Raw genomic sequence first — 23,082 nt, forward strand, 5'->3', positions numbered from 1 at the left:
CACCGGGACCACAGCCACGCCTGGCTCGGAAAGGCCAGCTGGCGGAGGCCCGCACAGGGAGCTGCGCGCCGCTAATTCTGGGGCAGGCCCCCCTGCTGCAGCCAACCAGCGAGGGAGGGGGAACTAAGGCTACTGTGTAAACGCAACTCCTTTAGGAAAGCGTCTGAAGCCTCAAGGGAGAAGAAAAGGGAAGAAAAGGAACGAAAAGCAGCCCACGGGCTCGAGGGCAGAGGCACGCAGGAGACAGAGCCCCGGCCGGCCGGCTGCGGAGCGTTCCCACCACCCAGAGCTACGCTCACCGCCTCAGGGTCTACCCCTCCCCCTCGACACAGCGCCCGAAAACCCCCCGCGAAGGGGAAGGTGGAAGACAGAGCAGGCCCAAGCCCAGCGCGGCGGGCAAGGTTTTGACTGTCAAGCGTATCCTGAATTTTTATGTCAGAAAAGGCTAACTTCTGCATCGTTTAAATTATATAAACCACTGGTGACCCTTACGATGAGAATCCAAGACTCAGAACGTGACTCGTGCTATGGGATGGATCAGACTGAAAAGCAGAGAGAACAAAGCCTGAGTTTTAAAGGTATCTCTTCAAAATCTTCCCCGTGAAAATGAAAATGTAAAGGCTTCTGAAAATGCAGCAGAAATCCGTCCCTGAAGAAGTGAACCCAGCGCGTGCCCTGTGGCTCCCCTGAGTCCTGGGGACGGAGGCGAAGCCGGGCACAGCGCCCACTCGGCAGTGCTCCGTCCGGCCTTCCGTCTGTGACCACTTCCCAGCAGGCGGTCTGCGTGCTCAGCGCACTGGACATGCCCACGGCCACACCCCTCCACGCCTTCCTCTCCCTCCTCCGCCCCGCGCTCCCCCCCCAGCAGTGAGGGCACCAGGGCTTGCCCACACGTCTGCAACACGGACATCAGCACTCTTCCAGGAGCTGCCAGGGCGAAGAACGCTCTGACCCGGGCGCAGGGACAGCCGCCAGGTACACATCACAGAAACCAAAATTCGTTAACAGAAACATAAAGGATTAACTATAACTTAGGTTGTACTCTTCTATAGATCTTAAAACACCTAGGGCTGCCAGCAAGCACGGAGGGGGTGTCTGCTCCAGGGCCTCTGCAAATGCAGCCTCGTGGACATGCAAAGGCTCACACCAGGCTCACAGCCAGGCCACACCCACCACACTCACAGCCACGCCTATGGTAACCGAACTCCACCCACACTCATCATTTCACACAGTCACCAGCTTCCTCAAGGGCAGATATCCCGGGACCCTACTTCTCGAGCCCCTTCCCCTTCTCATCAGGGCAGGGAGGGAACAGCAGACACGCGCAAACACTGTCCGAGTGGAGGAGAGCGGGTCCGCTGTGACCACGTCACGAGGAGCGCTGCCTTCCCGCCCCTTGCCCGTGAACGTTCCCTCCGCCTTACACAGGTGACCAGACGCAGGGGGCCCGGGCAAGAGCTCAAGTCTGAAGAGGGTCACCAGGTGTGGCAGAGTGGCACGCACACAGGGAGACCCATCACAACCAAGTTCAAAGCTCTTCCAGCGTGAGGCCGGGAGGCCCAGGCGAAGCCCCCCGGCTCCGCGGCCTCCAGGCAAAGGGAACGGAGGCCACGTGGGCACAGAAGCAGCTCCCCCGTGACGGGCACAGAGAGGGCCACACCCTGAGGGCCTCCCCAGGGCTCCCGGGATCACAGGCAGGGGTAACAAGAGAATGAGGTGGACCCTTCACGGTTCTGAAGAAGCTGATCGGCTTTATGCCACAGACAGAAACACAGGATGGTCCACACTTCTAAATTCACCGGACTGAAGCGGGGAACGGCCGAAGTAACACGCCCAGCCGTCAAGTCGGGGCTCACCTCCTTGTAGCAGAGAGCAGCTGAGGGCCGGAGAGGGGGTGCGGGTCGCAGGCAGCTCAGGCTCCAGGGCTTGGGGGTCTTCGGAGGCTCCAGGGGCCCCCAGTTGATGGTGGTGTGTGGAGTGCCGTGGTGGGAGGGGTGAGGCAGCGTGTGGTAGGCGGGCGTCAGCGGCACGGGCTTGCTGTCCGCATGCTTGCTGGACGGGGTGATGGAGTGGGAGGGGAGCTGCCCGGGGAACAGGGCGGGAGAGAGCAGAAACACCGTTCAGCGTCAGGAGAAGCTTGTGCAAACACCCCCAGCCCGCCAAGGCGCTCCCCCTGGGACCGCCCCGGCTTGTGAGCATTGCTCCTGACTCTCCACGTGCTCAGCTTCTGGGCCTCTCGGCTTGAGCGGGGAGCCGCCGTCCCGCGCGCTGCTCCAGGCCGCGGCTGAGCTGGGGTCAGGAAGCAGCAGGGCGCTGGGGGTCCAGACCCGGAAATTCCACCCACCACCTTTAACTGCCATGGAGTCACGTTTGCAAAAAGGTATTTCATTTAGTACAGATACCAGAACTGTATGACAGAACGGGCATTCCCTGCACTGAGAATGTGATTATGGGGAGGGAATGATTACCTCCCCAGCGGTATTACTCACTGCCTGGTGATTCAGGGGTGGGCAAAACTAGGGCCTGACCCCTGTTTTTGTTTAAAAAAAAAAGAGATGCTCCTGGGACACAGTCAGGCGTATTCCTGTCAGTGGCTGCTTTTGTATTACAAAAGCAAAATATAATTATAACAGAGACCATATTGCCTAAAAACCCCCCAAATATTTACTGTCTTTTTATAGAAAAATTTTGCCAATCCCTGGGATAAAACACTTTCTCAGAAAAATCAGCTTTAATCAAAACAAAGTTATATAAATCTAATTTCTCAGAAGGACCTTATTAATAGGGTTTATATTCCTAGAAAACCCAAAAGTATTCCATCACACTGACAATTAAATAAGAAAATGTTGAATAAAATAAATAACATTCAAAATTAGCTAATGACCTCAAATTAGCCGAAAACAATACAGTATGCTTAACAGGAGAAAGAGCTGAGTGGTTCTGTGAGCTGGAAACCTAAGTGAGACCATCATTCGAAAGAACTGAACAATATCTGAAAAACAGGCTTAAAGGGAAGCCCAGGCTCTAGCTGAGGCTGGGTGTCCAAGGACAGAAGCAGTGGACTCTCTGCAGTGACCACACACCTGTCGTGTGTGTGTGTGTGTGTGTGTGTGTGTGTGTGTGTGTGTGTGTGTTGTGACGTGTCATACAACCGCTACAAAATAATTTTTTCAAACTAAGTAACTCACAAAAGGAGAAAATTAGGCAAAACATCCCTTCTAGCAATGTCACAGTAAGTAACATTTGGTTTTATTTCTCCTTGCTTGTAAAAGTCAAGAGAGGTAGCTTTATGCTAAAGTTAGAGTATCATTCAAGCTGGACACAGCAATCACAGGGAGAACACAGACACCCTCAAAGACAGCCTCCGTAAGAAGAGCACACAACACTTGACAAGCCTGCGTGGGGGGCACAGCGCCCTCCAGACAGCGGGGCTGTAACTCCCTTGCCACTATGTGACAAGAAAAGGAACGAGAGCAGCCAGCGTCCCGATACACAGCACAGTGTTACTTGATGTGACTTTATAAAGGTTAGTTTCAGGCTGTTACAGACAATCTGAGCGAGAAGGCACTTCCCTTATGGACGCACATATGTCCTTGGGATAAATGTAGTCCCGTGAAAGCTAAGCATCTTTAGTATATTTTAAAAGTATGGAAAAAGTATCTTTAGTATTTTTTAAAAGTATGGAAAAGTTATAAATGGTGGAGCCATTCAAAATGAAACATTAGCTGAAGAAAACGAGCAGTTTTAACCCCCAAACTGCTGAGAAATGGCCTAAGACATTGCACCTGTGACCAGCACGCTGTGCCATGGCCACCGTCCCTGAGCTAAAACTTTAACCCCAAGGATGGCGACCACAGGTGGTAGAAAACTCCCAGTAAAGATCGTCACAGTCTGGCAAGGACGGCAAGAAGAACCCACCAGCCAGAAATGCTGTGAGACCCTAGTCATTTGTAAGAAGGGTGCGTGGTTTTTCAATATTACCTGGTAAAGATGATGAATGTTCAGATGATTCAATACCAGTGTTTCATTAAGCATGAAACACCAGTAAAGAGAAGTTCTAAACACTGACACTTTGGTGCTGATATATTTTGAAATGTTTAAGTATCTAAAAACTTAAAGAGCTATTGAGCTTTTCTAAAAGTAGAAGATACAGATTTCTTACAATCAAAACAATGAGTCAAAAATTACATTTTAATGCCTTCAACATGAGTCTGGTCCTTTTCGTCATCGTAAGTATTCATTGTTTGTTTTTTTGATGAAACATAATAAATACAATTAAAATGCTCAGAAAAGCCCTCTCTGGACCAGTGGCTCTCAGGCTTTTGGTTGAAACCAACTTAGGTTACACGATCCACTCTGAGCAAGGCAGCTTCCTAGCCAGGGGCCATGGACTGTGTGTGTGCGTGTGTGTGTGTGTGTGTGTGTCTGTATGTCTCTGTGTGTCTGTATGTCTCTGTGTGTATGTGTCTGTATGTGTGTGTGTGTGCCTGTGTGTGTGTGTGTGTGTGTGTGTGTGTGTGCAGCCATTCACCATCCACTGGCAATGAGCAAGTGCGTGCAGAGAAACACAACGCACATGCTGTGCTTTCCTGACCCAGAGGCTGACTACGCCTTAAAGCCCTTGATCACTTGCTGGCAACCGAACCCAAGGCTGAGCCCGGCGTCCGGCGGCGGGCGAGGGGCGGGGGCCCTTACGGTGTGAGACGGCACAGGGTGAGGCTTGACGGCGGGGTTCCCGGCAGAGGTGACCTTCGTCTGCTTCTGCAGACGGTCCACCCACTCGTGGAGGTCCTGCTGGTCGCTGCAGGACACCAAGATCCGCTCAATCATGCTCCCTGGAGGAGAGGAACGCAGCTGAAATGGGGAGCAGGCGGGGCCCACACACACGCACACGCGCACCCCGAGGAGGGCCGACAGCGCTGCCGCGTCAGCCCCCAGAAGGCTCGGCGAGGGCGTGCACACAGAGGGCATCCACAGGGTCTGTGCCTATCACCTGATATTTCAAATGCATTTCTATGATTTTCACTGTCCTCAAGCTTTGTGATTGTCATTCCTGTCGTTGGTAGCTTTCCCTAAAAAAGACCCCCCCCCAAAAAAGAACAATTAGTGCTTTTCTAGTAATGAAGACACCATTAATAAAGCAAATATTAAACGATTTTAGAAATGGCAGAGGAACTGTCTCTGTAAAGCAAAAATGCTCTTTTGTTTGTACCAAATGCATGTATAATACAAACCTCTATCTCAAACAAGAAATCGTAACACTATAATCAAGAAATGAGCCAGCAAAAAGGTACAGGGCAGCAAACCAGAAAAAAAATAAATTTCATCTGATGGGTTACTCTAAACATAAACAGCAGGACACAAAAACATTACACATCATGATAAAAAAAACTAGAGTCTACAGTGGCTCTTTTAAATGATGTTCTTTATGCAAAGGAAGCACAGATTCGCCTTAAAGAAATGCAGAGGAAGTTCCACGTCTGAAGGCAAAGTAAGAAGGAAACTGGAGCAAGAGGAACTGTACGGTAGTTGTGCGTGGTCGTCACCAGACAGGAAGTCAAGAGCTGCGCTGAGCGCTGCACAGAATGCAGAAAGCAGCAGCCAACCCATCTGCTCTGACAACAGAGGGCTCGGGGAGGGGAGGGGAGCGGGAACGTCCACGGAGAGAGGCCAGAAATGGGCCGGAAGGGGAACGCGGTGGCCAAGCAGGTCCTCAGGGAAAGTCTCTCCCTGAGGACTGGGGCCAAGCCGCCCCCAGGGAAGCAGGACTCTCAGTGGGGTGGCAGCGGGAGTCCCGCCCTGCAGGGGGCGCCGGCGATGCCACAGCCCACAGGGCTCCTGACATCTACAGGGCGGAGGCCAGGGGTGACGCCGAGCATCCCACAGGGCACGAGGCGGTCTCCGCGCCCCTCCCCTCCCGAGACAGGTCTCATCCAGTCCACGGGCCACCAGGGCTCGGCAGGTGGGACGGCAGGTAGCACTGGCACAGCCGTGGTCAGATGCAGACACTGCAGACGCCCTTCCAAGAGCCCTAAGGCACAGGGGTGACTCTACAGGAAACAAAGCTGCAGGGCTGCACGTAACGCAGCAGCGACCCCGGAGGACAGGACGTGCTCACTGTTGCTGGACGTAGTGCTTTTAACATCTTTCAAAGCCAGAAATGACTACTGACAGTACGTGCACCGTGGGCCACAGCACTTGGAGAGAAACCCCCCAGGAAACGGTGCACAGGGCAGGAGAACAGTGCTCTGCTGGTGGCGCGTCAATGCCAACATCCTAGGGGCCTAAGCCTGCCCCAGACAGCAACCTCAGCTCCTGCAGGTCAAAGCAGGGCCCCGACTCAGCCTCTTGGGTGTAAAGCACGAAGCTGGAGAAGGCTGATGGAAAAGGACCAAGGTCATTTAAAGCGGGAGCCGCCAGTTTGGGGGAACCTGAGTAGGTGCTCCCTCAGCCAGACATCAGTCAGTGGCAGGCTTACAAATTAAGAGGTATTATTTTTCTAGGCTTGCCCATGTATAGCTGTTTTCTCAATTTTAAAGTGCTCCTTTTGGAGTGTGTGATGACACTCCTCCTTGGGTGGCAAAGCTTTCTGTGAAGGTACAAACAAGCCATGGACACTCTGGACTCAGGACCCACTAGAGCTCTCGTCGGGGACAAAACAAACAATGTGCTACGTATGCAGAAACGCAGCTCAGAGAAAACAAAGGACGACTTCTGTTGAAACAGCATCTGGTGACTAGCCAGGCCTTGAAAAATTGATGGGAAAAGCAGAAGCTTCTGTAACTACACAGAGAGAAGGCAGTAAACCTTGCTAGAAGCTCCTACTAGACAGAGAGAAAAAGCATAAAGCACTTAATACCACGTTTGAAATCAGCGTACAAAAAAAGAAAACATTTCCCCTTGCATGTTCTTCTTAAATCAGCTCTCATATTCTCTCAAAGAAAATCAGAAAAATGATTAACAATAAAAAGGCTAAATGATCGTTCACTACCACGTACACCACCCGACGTGTGCCCAAGACTGTCGTGGTGGTGCACTGCCCCCGAACCACCTCGGCCATGCGTCCCCCTCCAGCTAGCCCACTGCTGTGCCCACCATGTACCAGCCACCAGGAAAGAAGTGGGACACGACTTGGTGGCGACGGGCTGGCACCGCACCTCAGCAGTCTGTGTCCTTGGGGGCAGCTCTACAAATTTCAGTTTCCTTCTTTTTTTGCTTTGGATTAACACAAGGATCCTAATTTGCACAGTCACATCGAAACGCACAGATAGGACTTGTGTGTACGTATTTGAATGTAACACTACACATACAACACTACACGCAGCCCACAAATAAATGCATGTAGTATTGAACACAAAACTCAAAACAAGCCTGGAAATGATTCTCAGATCCACAATAAACAATTAAATATAAATTTAAAATGTGTTTTACCTGGTATATAAAACCACTCATCCTAGGACTGGCAGACAACATTAGCAAAATATTTGGAAAGAGCAGAAGATACCGTTCGTTCTTTTCCTAATGTAAAAGAACAAATTCAAATAATTGTTTTAAAAACACATATTTTACAGTTGTGAGAATATTTATATTAGGCCTTATGAAATATTATATCATACTTCCTGTTTAGATATTTCTCTCTACCAAATTTAATTAGCTAAATTAAATGGAAACAAAATTATGATAAATTCTTAGACTCACAAGTAGCCCACGTAACATCTGTTTATAAAATCTGATTAAGGAGTTTAGCTCTGCCATTAACTCTTAATTAGTAAAATCTTCTTTCTGTGGTTGAGAGAAAATGGAGGAAAAGAACCTGTAAGCTTTTAGGGGCAGTGGGTGACCAGGTGGGCCCTTCAGGCTGAAGGAGGGTGGGATAAAATGCGGAGATGGATTTAGTCCATTGATAGACCCTGGCACTAACCTAAAATCCAACACGTCAACTCAATGTTTCCATCCACCCCATAAACTTTACCCAATCTACATGAAAGACCTAAATGCACTGTTTATGTATTAAAACTCATTTGCTTCAGTAGGTAAGAAAAGCCCCACAAAGACCACAAGTGAAGGACAAAGATTCCCAAGAATCTAAAAGGAGACACAGAAAGAGAAACGCAGGCAGCACTTCCACGCACAGCCATCGACACACTGCCCACAAAAGTGAAGAAACGCTGGGAAGCCGTGTCCCAGGCAGACACCTTCCAAGCTGGCCACGTGCAGGGGCCCTTGGAAAGCAGCGTTGGGAATGGCGCTCGCGCACTGCGGTACCTCGCTCCCAGCGCACTGAATCAGGACCTGGGACATGTAAATGACGTTGCCCAGGGTCTTAATGTCATCCCCCTCCCAGCTCCGGATGGCTTCCGTCAGGATCTGCAGCTCCAGCTCCTTCCTTTTCCGTACTTCCTGACACTGCGCCTGAGAAGCACAGAACACCGTCAGAAGAAACAGGACTCCTGGAACCTGAGGTTTTGGCCCTATTGCTTTGCATCTTACTTCTTACGACAGATCACCTAGTGAACAATTTGCTTACTTCACAAGCATGGAATCAAGTCAAGAGAGACAAAACACGCGACAGCTCTAGAACGAGAAACACTGTTTTAGAAAAATACAGCCATTCCTGCCACTTTTAGAAGAAAAAACGTGGACTGGGCAAGAAAAATATTTTCTGCTTTTACTAGTGAATGCAACAGAGGAGACTGAGAAGAGGGGAAAAAAGAGTAAGTTCCACTGGTGCTGTAAATAAGACACATATTCCAGAAACTCAAGTCAGTAAGACAGCATGACAACCGATAAAAAAGACCCAGCAGCATTCCATTTCACACTCAGTGACGAAAGACACTGTGGGACGAGGTTAACAACGTGCTCTAAGCCACCGTAAGTAGCCACAGCGTCACGTGCTGCCTTTGTAAAATTTAAACAATTATCAGTTCACTTTCCTGCTGGCCACAGTTCAGTAAGCATGAGAGTTTACCAGCCATGGCATAACCACTATATATTATTTTTATTTCATCAGAGTAAATCCAAATTATACTTCACAAGTAATTTTCTGCATTTGTTTGCCATAATAATGTCTGACGGGAAAAAAAAAACACAAGTAATATGCTTCATCACTTACTGAAAGGTTTTTGAAGGCAGTCATGGATTTTTGAATATCTTGTCTATCTGGATGATAATCCTTTGAATAGAAGAAGCACACTATTAGCTTTCATCACGAAAAGTTGTTTCTTAGAAAGGCGCTCTGTAGACTGGCTCGGACCTTCCGTATACTTTTCAACCTGTAACCTGCCCTATTCTTCACAGCATTAAAGGCCCATTTCTTAGTCCTTGGGGGGCTCATGGGGCAGAGTGATTCGGACTCCGCCCTGGAGCGGGAGGCCGGCACGCGGCCACGCCCATCCCTTACTGGCCTCTGCTGCTCTGGCACCAGAGGGCAGAGGGGAACAGCTGTGAAGCAGACTGGATGGCCTGCCCTTTGGGAGATGGTTCCCTACGGCCTAACCAAGCCAGTAACCTGAACCCAAATTTCTGCCAGGCCCACAGCCTGGTATCTGAACGCAGAATAAATACATATCATTAGTTGATTCTTTTACTAGTAATACTCTGTAACTTATGCACTTAACAACACTGTAAGTACGCGTTCCTGATACGACACCTCAGCGCGCTGAACGTTCTCTAGCGACTGGAAAACCTCCCGTCAGCAGCAGCGGGTGGGAGAGGAGCTGGAGGAGCAGGTGCTTCCGACAGAGCCGGGATACGGGAAACACGCGCACGGCTAACACCACCATTCTGGAAATCCCGAGCTACGGGCCGCTGCGTAAACCCCCTCTGCAGGCTCTGGCCCGGGAGCCCTGTCCCCGGCGTGGCGGGCGTGGCCGGCGTGGCCGGCGGCGTGGGCGGGGCGGGGCGGGGCGGGGCGGGGCGTGGCCGGGGGGGCGGTACCTCCATGTGCCTCTCCAGCTCCTTGAGCAGCGCGGGGTACTTGTCCAGGCGCATGAACGGCTTGCTGAGGCCGGTGGTCAGCACGAGAATGCCGGGGCTGCTGGCGCCCTTCATCTCCATGAACTCGCCCAGCTCTTCACTGACCACGCGCAGCACGCGGGGAGGGGAGGAGAGGCCACCGTTAGAGCTCAGAAGGGCCGCGCGCCCGTCCCCCACCACCAGGACTGTGAAGTACGGCGCGGTGTCCCCGACGGTTCACAGCCCAACACGTGCCGGTTCTCTCCCAACACCAGAGGGGAGATCCCCACACGGTTCACGTTCTCGCCCTCAGCCCGAGCAAAACCACGTGTGCGTGACACGGAGCACCTGTGGTTCCCCAGCAACCCCATCACGAAAGGCCACCTCAGCGAGTCAATTTCCTGTGGAAGAGTGTGAATGTGAGTGGCCTTCTGAGAGCAAGAACAGGGCCCAGTTACCTGGAACTTCAAGCCGGTAAAACGTGTAAGGAGATGCGTCCCGACTACAACGAACTGAATCGTGGCGCTGACCCTCCAGGTGCTTTAGTCCCTGAAGGCGGCTGCACGCTGCAGCACGATAAAGTAACTCACACGTACTCAGGCTTTAAACTTTCAAAAGCATTTTCGCATCATCATTTCATTTAACCCTCCCAACGTGTGTGAAGAAAGTCTTCCGCATTTGTAGGTGAGGCCACCGAGTATACACTCAGAAACTAAATAGCTTTAAAAGCACGTCTTTAACATCGTCCTCCTCCTCTGTCACCCTCACCCTCACCCTCACCACTTTCCACCGAACGCTCCAGTGGCAACGCCCCCCTGAGCTGCCCCGCGTCGCGCCCTGTGCCGCCCTGGGGGCTCCAGCTCAGGACGACCCCAGCAAGGCCAGGGGCGCAGCTGTAGGCCAAGCTCTGTCACCCACACATTTGTGGCTCACATCTGTGACTGAAACTCTGCGCTTCTGTCTCTGCACTGAGGGACAGATGATGTTTATAAAGGGTCCATGGGAGGAAGCCAGTCTGTGCCCCTCACTGCTGCCGAGACATGTCCCTCCAGACACTGGGGACAGAGGACACCTGGACTGCAGGCTGTGAGAAGAGGCGGCACCCAGCCACTGGGAGGGCGGGACAACCTCGGGGTCCTGAAGAATCACCGAGCCCATCCCCCCCGGCTGCGGGTCAGCTGAACCCGCCTCACGCCTCACCTCCACCCCCAGCTGTACGTGGCTGCCCGCCCAAGCTTCCTAGGAGCAGCAGCCCCACTGAGGGCTCCTGGCGAACAACGCACGGTATTCAGGCTAAACCGTCTGAAACTGCTAGTTCAAAAGCGGTGAATACGAGAGTCTCCTACGGTACAACCTAGAGTGACTTTTTGTGGGAGGTGTGACAGCAGAGCTGGTGCTGGCACTGCCCACCTCTTACTCTCAACCCTGCACATCGATTCTGCTGACACATCCAAAGGGGAAGGTATCTGACTCGACTAAACCAACTCAGAAATAAAAGCTTTCAAATATCAGGCTGAAAACAAATTAATCAATCACTGGGAAATCAGCCTTATGTCTCTTAAGCAGTAAGACCTCTCTCGAAGACAGCTCCTATCTACGCTGGGGCTCGTGACAACGTGGGTGGCCTGAAGTCGGAGCGCCGTCCTGGGCTGCGTAAGAACAGTGTCAGCATAGTTAACAGCACCTGCCATCTACCTACCTACCTATACATAGTTTTTTTCAAAAATCAACCTTTTAAATAAATATACATACACATTTAGGAGCTATTATCAAAATCAAAGCAAATTATAAAATGGGAAAATTTTCACAAAGTCCTCGTTATAACAACTCAGCATATACAATACACATTTTTCCCACTTCCATCAGAAGGAAGGCTTCACGACGACTTCCTTCCTGCGAGACAGCCTGCCACGGTGGTGCAATTTAAAATATTTAGCACAGAAGCGGCCCAACTACTTCTAGGGCTCTATGTGCACACGCGCTTTCATAGGCAACACGACCCAACACCTCTGTGCACAGAACTCTGTGCTTCCGAAGAACGGCTTTCCCGGAAAACCACAGGGCTGGGCTTCCGAAGCCAGGCAGGCGATGCTCTGGGACCCTGCTGTGGGTGAGCCTGGCGCTGGCACCGCCGTGCACGGTTCCACGCTCTGCCATCACCCTGCCTTCCCCTCCTTGCAGGGCTCTTCCAAGCCTGACCCTCAGGGCTGCCTCCTGGCCCACCTCCCCAGGCTCGGGCAGAGGAGATGCACAGACAGGAGCGCGCGTCAGGGAGAGGGACAGAGGAGGGGCGACGGCACCGGACACGCACTGTGCACCACTCCCGCCCACGCCACCCCGGGCCTGAGACAGGGGTCATCGTGCACGTCTGCAGACGGGAGCCACTGCCAACAGCGGCCGAGCCCAGGCGGGACCCCCCTACCCATACTCGGCCGCTCCACGTCTTGCCCCCGCCGCGCCCGCCCTAGCCCGCACACGTTTTCACTCGGGAACGTTCGCCTCTTCGGATCAGCCCACCCATCCCTAACGTGTGAGCAGAGAGAAATGATGGCTTTATGGAGGAGAAATTTATATTTTACCAGCATTTCTCTGAGTGTTGAACAAACGATCAAGCACAGTCCCATAAAAATGAAGCTTAATGGTACCAACAGTACATTTCGACTCCTTTAAATATAATCCAATTGGGGCCTTTTCTACCACAAGAAAAATCGTCAAAAAGTCTCTTCAGGCCATTTTTGATATTTCAGTATTATACGTGCAGTTTCATAACCATAGTTATGGCAGACAATAATGAATAAACTAAGCAAATTATCCTCACCACCCACCCAGCCCCCAAAATTCCCTACAACTAAAAATTTATGTGGAATTTTTGCAAAAGCAAAAGTAACTTCTTTTAATATTCACATGACAGCCTTGCAATGCCAGACACGTGCACAGTTAAGGAAACAGAACTTTTTATAAATCTTTATAGATCAATGTAATATTTTCTTAGTTTTAAAAAAAAAATTTAGTACTACAATAAAACAAGACAAAACGGCTGGTTACAGCTTTTCTGACAAAACAAAGGCTCTTTCAGCTTAATTTCTACTGATGCCGGCCATCCTTACACAGCGCACCTCCTCCGTATTTACTGAAATGACACCATGGGCTGCAAGACAGCAACCAGGAGAACACACGGAGAGCCATCAAGTAGCCCAGCAAAAAGCCACAATTAAAGTGCTGGAAGAAACGCAACCCGTAATTCACTCAGAACAGGCAGCCATGAGCCTATGAGGCTACTATCATATGATAAAGCAAAAGGTACACATCAGTTATAATTCAACAGAACTGGTGCTTCTTTTTTTTGCCATCCAAGGGCAGCTGAACTTTTTTTTTTTTTTAAACATCTTTATTGGAGTATAATTGCTTTACAATGGTGTGCGAGTTTCTGCTGTGTAACAAAGTGAATCAGCTATACATATACATAGATCCCCATATCCCCTCCCTCTTGAGCCTCCCTCCCACCCTCCCTATCCCACCCCTCTAGGTGGTCACAAAGCACCAGGCTGATCTCCCTGTGCTATGCGCCTGCTTCCCACTAGCTATCTATTTTACATTTGGTAGTGTACGTATGTCCATGCCACTCTCTCACTTGGTCCCAGCTTACCCTTCCCCCTCCCTGTGTCCTCAAGTCCATTTTCTACGTCTGCATCTTTATTCCTGCCCTGCCAACTAGGTTCGTTAGTATCGCTTTTTCAGATTCCATATATATGCATTAGCATAAGGTATTTTTCTCCTTCTGACTTACTTCACTCTGTAGGACAGACTTTAGGTCCATCCACCTCACTACAAATAACTCAATTTCATTTCTTTGTATGGCTGAGTAATATTCCATTGTATATATGTGCCACATCTTCTTTATCCATTGATCTGTCGATGGACACTTAGGTTGCTTCCATGTCCTGGCTATTGTAAATAGAGCTGCAGTGAACACTATGGTACATGACCCTTTTGAATTATGGTTTTCTCAGGGTATATGCCCAGTAGTGGGATTGCTGGGTCATATGGTAATTCTATTTTTGGTTTTTTAAGGAACCTCCATACTGTTCTCCATAGTGGCTCTTATCAATTTACATTCCCACCAACAGTGCAAGAGGGTTCCCTTTTCTCCACACCCTCTCCAGCATTTATTGTTTCTAGATTTTTTGATGATGGCCATTCTGACCAGTGTGAGGTGATACCTCATTGTAGTTTTGATTTGCATTTCTCTAATAATTAGTGATGTTGAGCATCTTTTCATGTGCCTCTTGGCCATCTGTATGTCTTCTTTGGTGAAATGTCTCTTTAGGTCTTCTGCCCATTTTTCAATTGGATTGTTTGTTTTTTTGATATTGAGCTCCATGAGCTGTTTGTATATTTTGGAGACTAATCCTTTGTCCGTTGTTTCATTTGCAAATATTTCCTCCCATCCTGAGGGTTGTCTTTTCATCTTGTTTATGGTTTCCTTTGCTGTGCAAAAGCTTTTAAGTTTCATTAGGTTCCACTTGTTTATTTTTGTTTTTATTTCCATTACCCTAGGAGGTGGGTCAAAAAGGATCTTGCTGGCTTTGCAGACGCCGCCACCCCAGAACCTCCCGCGCTGCCCAACCATGGTCAACCCTACCGTGTTCTTTGACATCGCCGTCAATGGCGAGCCCTTGGGCCACGTCTCCTTCGAGGTAAGGGACCTGGAAACCAAGAAGTGACTGCTCATCCAATCCATAAAGCTATGTTAACACACTGGAGCTGTTTGCAGACAAAGTTCCAAAGACATCAGAAAACTTTTGTGCTCTGAGCACTGGGGAGAAAGTCTTTGGTTATAAAGGTTCCTGCTTTCACAGAATAATTCCAGGATTTATGTGCCAGGATGGTGACTTCACAGGCCATAATGACACTGGTGGCAAGTCCATCTACGGGGAGAAATTTGATGATGAGAATTTCCTCCTGAAGCATACGGGTCCTGGCATCTTGTCCACAGCAAATGCTGGCCCCAACACAAACGGTTCCCAGTTTTTCATCTGCACTGCCAAGACTGAGTGGCTGGATGGCAAGCATGTAGTCTTTGGCAAGGTGAAAGAGGGCATGAATATTGTGGAAACCATGGAGCACTTTGGGTCCAGGAATGGCAAGACCAGCAAGAAGATCACCATTGCTGACTGTGGACAAATCTAATAATAAATTTGACTTGTGTTTTATCTTAAAAAAAAAAAAAAAAAAAGGATCTTGCTGTGATTTATGTCACAGAGTAGAACTGATGGTTCTGTATATACATTTTCAAGATTCATACTCAGAATTCAAACTAACACAATGTAAGGATCGTAAGACTGCAAATAAGACTTTAAAAGTGCAAAACACGGGGCTTCCCTGGTGGCGCAGTGGTTGAGAATCTGCCTGCTAATGCAGGGGACACGGGTTCGAGCCCTGGTCTGGGAAGATCCCACATGCCGCAGAGCAGCTGGGCCCGTGAGCCACAATTACTGAGCCTGCGCGTCTGGAGCCTGTGCTCCGCAACAAGAGAGGCCGCGATAGTGAGAGGCCCGCGCACCGCAATGAAGAGTGGCCTCCGCTTGCCACAACTAGAGAAAGCCCTCGCACAGAAACGAAGACCCAACACAGCCATAAATAAATTAATTAATTTAAAAAAAAAAAGTGGGACTCCTGATATTCATCCCACTTAAAAAACAAAAAAACAAAAAAACCTGCAAAACACTACGTTTAAATCAATGCTGAAAAAGTATATTGACATATATACACTAACACGTATAAAATAGATAATAAGAACCTGCTGTATAAAAAAAAATTAAGTTAAATTAAAAAAGAAAAAAGTATATTTAAGCAAAAAAACAGATTAATCTACCCCTAAGTGTGGCGGCTTTAAGACAAACGTGGGGAAGCGGGAAAGAGGCTACAAGCTAGGGTCCCAGAATGGAAAGTGAAGGCCGACAGAGGCCACCAGCCCCCCGCGAGCCTCCTCTCAATCCCCCCGACTTACGCCTCAGAAGCGGGCTCTGAGCTGCGGGCGGAGCGGGCGCCGTCGCTGCCCCGGGGCCTCAGGAGGGCACACAGGCCGCGCATCCTGCGGCCGCCACGCTCTCCCGCCGTCTCCGGGCTCACAGTCCCAGAGCCTGACCTCAGTCCCCCCGCCTCCCGCTCCGGGACTCGCCACGTGGAGGAGGGCAGAGGTCCCCACTCAGAACCGCATCTGTATTCTCTCCCTGCTATTCTGGGAAAAAGCTCCACTGAGGTTTCAGCTACGACACAAGCAGTCGTTAAAGTGATAGTACAGAAGAGAGGGAAACAGCACACGCTTGCAAGCACTCCTCTTGGACGTCTGAACATTTTAGGAAACTTCAACAGTCTGAACGGCTTTACATGTCGCCTTCGGCACAGAGCCTCACCTCCACCCTCTTTTCATACTTTCAACCCATCCCTAGGGGATCAACCCCTGACCAAAAAGGGGGAAGGAGAGAGAAAAATTAAAAAGGTGTGCAATGTTACCCTAACATTCTATTTGCTGTTTATCTCCCCCGTGGCTGTGTCAGTAATTCCTGAGGAATTTTCAGAGACTCAGATGTAATCTCTGCATTTCACTGGTGTGGAAATTCCATTTAACTTGTCACTCCCAGGAGTGGATGCCGGAGCATGTAGCTGCATCCATGCTTCACGGTTTAACTAGGAAGGTACGTGCTAACACTGCCCACACTCCCAGAAGCGTGAGGACGAAGAAGACCCGACGGGTTTTTCATTTCTGTGGTCACCGTGTATCCTAATCTCTCTTCTTTCCATCACCGTGTCAAAGACTGCTTGCTTCGCTGCAGGACTGGAAATGCTTTACTACAAATGGAGGTTCAGCATTTAAGCGCACGTAGAAGCAGTAAACACCCAGAGTCTAGATAAGATAATAAAGCAATTCGCACTTATTGAGTCTTCATCGTGCTCACTCAGTCCTGACAGTTTACATGTTCTGCTTCATGCCTACAGTACCCTATGGCCAGCGCTCTCAGAGAAGAGGGGTGACCTCCTGGGACCCATCTGCTTCAGAGAGGCAGTCAGGGCTCAAACCAGGTCTGACGGACGCAGAGGCCCTGCCACCAGGCCCACACAACCCAGGCACCCTCACAGGGATGCTACGCTGGAACCTGAGCTCAATCTCAGCAATGCCTGCTGCCCAGCACAGTTTCTAAGCTTTAAACCGAAACACTTAGGAGTAAATTGACACTAAATATTTAAATCACAAGCACAGTGGCGTTTACCTTGATGCGACTAACACAATTTCTTCATTTATGGTTTAAACAATGATTGAACTGCTATTTATGGCTGAACTGCTGTTTCCAGAAGAAACCATAAATATTTTCTAGAACACTTATTAATACAAACGTGTGCCCTTCTGGGAGCAGAAACAGAGCCTCATCGCCCACTCCGTCTGCAGGCCGAGCCCGTGGTCCTCGCCGCTGCCCAGGGCACCCGGCCCTCCTCCAGGACACAGGCACGGCCTTGTCTTACCAAACAAGCAGGAAATCAATCTGTCCATTGTTTCATTTGTTTCACCGCTGCTTCGGGGTGAAAAGCTAAAGCTAACGGTCTCCAACTTAATGTTTTCCTAAGAAATCCAGGCCTCACTGTAAATGGACATTTAGTCCTACAGCAAATGTACTTCTGTCTCACGTGGTCTGGTGTTTACGCGCTGAGAAACGCGATTCCAGCAGCCCGGACTCAGCCTGCAGCCACATTCCAGAACACTTACCAGATCCCTCAACCCACTGTCCAAAGGGTTCGAGCTGAAGGGGAGACTTCAAAACACATCCTTTTCTATTATAAAAGCGCTAAGCAGGATATCAAAGACTTCCAACCAGTACTTCTCAGGCACTAATTTCGAGGGTAATTAAAATTATCATCTTTGAATAAACGCGTGAATGTTCACACTGCATTGCACGTAATATCTGACAGAAACAAGCTGCTCCAGGGGGGACCCCATGACGCCCCTCCCCGCTCGGGGAGGCAAGTCCCAGAGACGCACCTGTGCTCCGTGAGGACGCTCACTGCAGACGGGTGGTTGGCACAATACGCAAGGTACAAGGTCTTCATCTGCGGCATCAGGTTTAAAAAGCAGCCTCCGACTCTCTGCTGAGCTTCAGGCATCCTGGAGAGGAGAGGCACAAGGGAACCATCCTGAGTGCCACAGACAGTAGTGAACGTGGGAATCATGCGGGAGGAGGGCCTGTGCACCACCCCACAGAAACGACACACACAAGTCCCAGACTGTATGTGCTCCGACCACGAGCCAGCGGGGGGAGGGACCTGCCTCGGAAGCCGCTCTGCCATAAAGCAGCCAACCAAGCCCGTCCTTTACTCCAGCGTCCAGACGCCAGGACCTGTGCGCAAGTCCAGGATTCCTTGGGCAGTGAGAAAAATAATGTCATGAAGCCTTAAATTGTGTGTAAAATAAGGAGAAATATAACATGTGGTTACTTGGTCGGTAAGGTTTTCTACTGAAGGAGCATCAAGACAGGCAGATGAGAAAACACAACAGCCCTCTTTCCCTTTGGGCAAAGGCTGGAGAGAATCAGTGGTAGGCAGAGAGACAAGCATGCCAACAAAACCTACAGGCAATCATCATCATCATCATCACTGACGTGGGAAAAAGACTCGTCCAGAGCAGGAAAGGCACCTTAATCCTGGGGGAGGACGGGCCAGCTGTCAACAGCATTTCCATAACGCAGCGGCCTAACCCTGACTGGGCGTGTGCTTCTTATTGCGAGTTTCACTGCTCAGTTCATTGATTCAGCTCTGAAGCCAAAGTAAGCCAACATCTGCACTTTCAGCAGACTCTTCTCCAGTGTGAACTCAGCCCTAAGTGGGTTTCTAATCGCCTTCAGGGATTAGTCACAGTTCCGTGTATCTGCAGGAGAAACAGTCACTGACTCAACAAATTAACTTCAACCATTCATTCAGGCACCGCGAACAGATTAAAAACAGAGAAAGAAATGATCTCTACCTTAAAAGTGACTGCAGTCTTTTAGGGGAGTACAAAACAAGTTCAAAAATAAACTGACTATAAGACAGAGATGATGTCTCAATTTTCTGAGACACAAACTGCAGCAGCCCTCAGAGGAGGACAGCACACACCTCCAGGAGAGGGACAAAGGCCAGCATCCTTTCCAAGTCACCAAAGACCAGGCACCACACACAGACAAGAATGCCTTCCTCAAAGACACACTGAGACGACCTGCTTGCTACCAGGATCCAGACACCTAAGACACATCTATTGAGACTATTACACACTGACATTTGAGCAGGTGGTGGCCATACTCAGACACAGTGAAACAGGAGGAGGCTGGCTTCTACAACGAGAAATCCAGCAGGGAACCCCGACTGCCCAGCTGAGGGGACTGAAAGCAACGGCAATGATGGGCTGTCAGAGTTTGGCCAACAAAAACAGAACACTGCCGGAGACAGGGCACAGGGAGACTAGAGATGCACTATCTAAACGATGAAGTTACTGCGACCGCATACACACTGCTCGGTGCCGGGCTATACGCTGTCATGACGTCATTTCCCACCTGGTCCAACACCACAGCCGCGAGGCACTCAAAGGAGAATGTAGTTAAAATCTAGGTCTAGGGATTTTCATTTCTTACATGTCCATGAATTATATACGGACAATGACTTCACTATACAAGGTTTTCTTTCTCTTTTTCTTTTCTTTCCTTCCTTCCTTCCTTTTTCTTTCTTTCTTTCTTTCTTTTGACCTGTCGAGCCTTGGCCCTAGAGTTTTATGACCTCTCTCAGCCCAGTTCTGCAGGAATTCACTACACTTGCCCCCCATCAGTTTATAAAACCCTCATAATCCATCAACTCGCCGGAAGGCACCAGCAGACGGAGCTCAGAGAGGTTACGTGAGCAGCCCTGACGCGGAGCCCAGGTCTTGTGCCAACACGCCTCACACGTAACACCGTCGAGAGCACTGAAATAACGGGGCATGCAAAACTCACAAAGATCATCAACACGGAATATGACTTAAGAACTGAAACAGAGGATTTTCATTGTGGTTCTCTCTTGTGCTTCTAGAGGTGGTTTTTAGAGCATGACAACGTGTAGGCAGCGCCCCCAATGGGCTGTGGAGGCCACAGGGCTACCTGTCAGCCACATCTACCTGTAGCCTCCTGGTGGCCCAACGCCCAGCTCTGACAATGGGTACAGGGTCAGCAGTGGTCTGGTAAGTATGGTTTTATCACTGATCTGATGACAGGAGGGATGTTACTAATGGCCTGATAACAGGTGGTTGTTACCAATCAGTGGTCTGGTAAGGGGGGGTGTTATCAACCGAGGATCTGATAACAGGTGAGGTGTTATCAATGGTCTGATAATAACAGGCGGGTGACACAAACAGTCCAGCCAATAGTCTCTGTAGCAAGAGGGGATAGCCAAGGGCCTTTCTCCTTCCCTAGGGTGAAAAGGAATGAATCCCAGGAAAAACCTGAGAAATCAGAACTGCTATACCATTTTCCCCCAGAGCACATTTATTCCTGCTGGTAATGCTAGCTGCACAGAGAGGGGGTTCACAGTCCGGTAACCACCGATTTCCAAGGGGAGACGAAGATCAGCACGAGGGCACGGCTACCCGCTAGGTGAACCTCAGCATGCAGTTCGGCAGGCAGCATCGAGAGAGATGTCTACACGAGTGGCCACAAGTGCCCACTCGTAGGAGCCTCAGGGGCCGCCAGCAGCCCCCGGCAAGTCCTCTCCTGCTGAACCCCAAACCCTAAACGTGGACGACCCTCTTAAGGGTGCCAGAGCCCCGGGAAGGGGCAGCATCTGAGGCTCTGGGGGGAGGAGTCCCTTCCCACCGGCCAGCAGCTCTCTCAGGCTCGCCCCCCCCCCCCTCCCGGGCCATCTGCCCGTGTCCCCGCACACGCCACTGGTTTGCCTCACTTTCTAAATTCCCTAGACTCTTAAGGTTCTAGTGCTGGACATGTGCTTTGAAATCACGTTTCTATGGAATCTTGCAGTCTCAACAAGTAAGGAAATTATGGCAAGAGCTACTCAGGGGCCTCCCAGGTGACAGCATGGCGGGCCAGGGGCAGAAGGTCAGTTTCTGACGCTGAGTCCACTGTGGAGACTCCGCCACTGAGGTGAGAGGTGATTCCCATGACCGGAATCACCTGGGTCAGCGCGCCATCAACCCCAAATCACCTCCAAATAAGCTCAAGTCCTACGCTCTGCTCTTTAATAAGGACGGCCCAGGCAAAACCTGAAGTGTGCTCTGCGTCTAAGCCAGTCTATTCTACAAAGTCGAATATTATCTCTGGATCACCCATGCTTGCTATTATTTGGATGGTTCAAAAAAACAACTTTCAAACAAAATGAACTACATCCTCTAGGTCAAATTTGTATTTTGATAATAATCTAAAACAAATACTATTTTAGTGTGAAAATGGTCCGTTATAAAAATGAATTTATTTATACCTTAAGATATGCTTTATAATTAACTTTTAAACAAAATCAATACACAATGTGTATTTTAACCAATAGCAATTACATTAAATGCTTATTTATTAAATATTTTCTTCGATAAGCTGAAGCCCTACAATATATAAGAGAACTGAAGGGAACTCAGTCTACAATACACTATAAAGGAGTCTGCAAGTAAACAAAGCGCAAATGTGCATGTAAACAAACGCGGGGAGAGGGGCAGGCTGTGACCAGGACTGACCGTGTCCACGGGGCTGAAGGAGCCAGCGGGATTTCAGTAAGAGGGGCAGCAGGAGGAAGCGGATCCAAACGGAGGGGACAGCAGGCAGGGCCGGGTGGGGAGTCACCTCTCAGCACCCCTGCTCCCCGCCCCGGGGGTGGCAGGCAGTGACAGAGGCCTGCTTTCTGAGCTGCGGCACAAGGCGGGGAAGGAGCGGGAGAGACGGGCGGGAGCCCATCGGGAGGGACCCCGTCAGACTGCCACCACTCGGGAACTCATCTCCTAACTTAGCTCTCCCCGCACGAGGCGGCCTGCACAAGCACCTCGAAGGCCAGTCTGTAAAACAGCTGTGAAGCGACACGTGAGTAACCGGGCGCCACCCAAAGCTCCTGAGCAGAGCTCGGACCAGAGGCTGGGGGGGAAGTGGACACGCAGGGGGCCACGTGGAGGTCGGGGCCTGGTCAGGAGTCCGCGCAGGACGCAGGGAGGACGAGGCCGGCCTGCGCCAGGGCAGTGTCAGCACAAGGGCATGGCAGACGCTACCACAAGAAAGAGAACTCCTTTCAGGCAAGAAGAACGCCTGGAAAGAGGATACCAGCTACAAGAGCTCTGGGCGTGGGGTGATCCGTGAGGGAGGGAGAACAGGAGAACCAGCAAACGCCTGAACGAACGAATGAATGAGCACACAAGTAAGTGATGAGACAGGCTGGACCACCCCGACAAGGGCGGCTGGCACAAGCTGCAGGGACCTCGGGGAACACGCTCGATCCTGGAAAACCCAACCGTGGCGACATTCCGTCTTAAGTAACTTTTACAAAAGAGAAGTCAATTTTACTAACAGGAAGGGTTTCTAACTACTCTTTGGAAGTCATCCTACAAGGTGCCCAAGGGCGGGGCGGCCCAGCCCTGCCCTGAGGCTCCCCTCCTGCCTCACGGGCTTCAGCCGCAGCCCACTCCGCCCTCAGGGCTGTCTCCCCCTCTAGAACCCTAACCCCACATTTGGGCTTGGCTCCCATTCCTGGCACAGAGCTCCTAAAACCCCTGTCATTTCCTGAGTGACAAGAGCGTCTTCTGTTACCCATACCACACCCCTTTAACCACACCGGGGCTTGGGCTGATCCCCCAGATGGCTTCAGGATGGGGGGGGCCTGCCGGGGGAACCCACCACGTGATTGGAGAGTGGGGACTTCAGCCCACCCCAGACCTCCACAGAGGGGAGAGGGGCCTGAGACTGGGAGGATCGCCAGCGGCCGACGATGTATTTAATCAGTCTCGGCTCTGTAACGAGACCGCCGTAAAAACCCCCAAATGCCAGGGCTCCGGGGCTTCCGGGCTGCTGGACACATGAAGGTGCTGGGAGGGTGGCCCCCACGGAGGGCATGGGAGCAATGTGGCCGCCCACACGGTGGCACGTAAGG

The 23,082-nt window shown here is 50.4% G+C and overlaps 2 protein-coding genes across 8 annotated transcripts in view; one reads left to right on the plus strand and one right to left on the minus strand.

Moving 5' to 3' along the window:
* The window catches only part of ARHGEF7 (Rho guanine nucleotide exchange factor 7), a 125,309-nt gene that overhangs the window by 17,402 nt on the left and 84,825 nt on the right, over positions 1-23,082 (minus strand). For all 7 annotated transcript variants that reach the window (XM_061171056.1, XM_061171051.1, XM_061171053.1 and 4 more), the window contains 8 exons: positions 17,990-18,112; positions 9,937-10,075; positions 9,113-9,172; positions 8,266-8,412; positions 7,432-7,518; positions 4,994-5,072; positions 4,696-4,835; positions 1,857-2,081 (listed from right to left, as the gene is read on the minus strand). In XM_061171056.1, the coding sequence (XP_061027039.1) occupies positions 1,857-2,081; positions 4,696-4,835; positions 4,994-5,072; positions 7,432-7,518; positions 8,266-8,412; positions 9,113-9,172; positions 9,937-10,075; positions 17,990-18,112 (1,000 nt within the window). The remainder of the gene's footprint in view (positions 1-1,856; positions 2,082-4,695; positions 4,836-4,993; positions 5,073-7,431; positions 7,519-8,265; positions 8,413-9,112; positions 9,173-9,936; positions 10,076-17,989; positions 18,113-23,082) is intronic.
* LOC133076526 (peptidyl-prolyl cis-trans isomerase A-like) lies at positions 14,568-15,178 on the plus strand. The gene is made up of 2 exons (XM_061171059.1): positions 14,568-14,651; positions 14,719-15,178. The coding sequence occupies exons 1-2, from the start codon at positions 14,583-14,585 to the stop codon at positions 15,142-15,144; spliced, it is 495 nt and encodes a 164-aa protein (XP_061027042.1). The 5' UTR covers positions 14,568-14,582; the 3' UTR covers positions 15,145-15,178.

The sequence above is a fragment of the Eubalaena glacialis genome, chromosome 16 (genome assembly GCF_028564815.1).
Source record: "Eubalaena glacialis isolate mEubGla1 chromosome 16, mEubGla1.1.hap2.+ XY, whole genome shotgun sequence".
Classification (NCBI taxonomy): Eukaryota; Metazoa; Chordata; class Mammalia; order Artiodactyla; family Balaenidae; genus Eubalaena; species Eubalaena glacialis.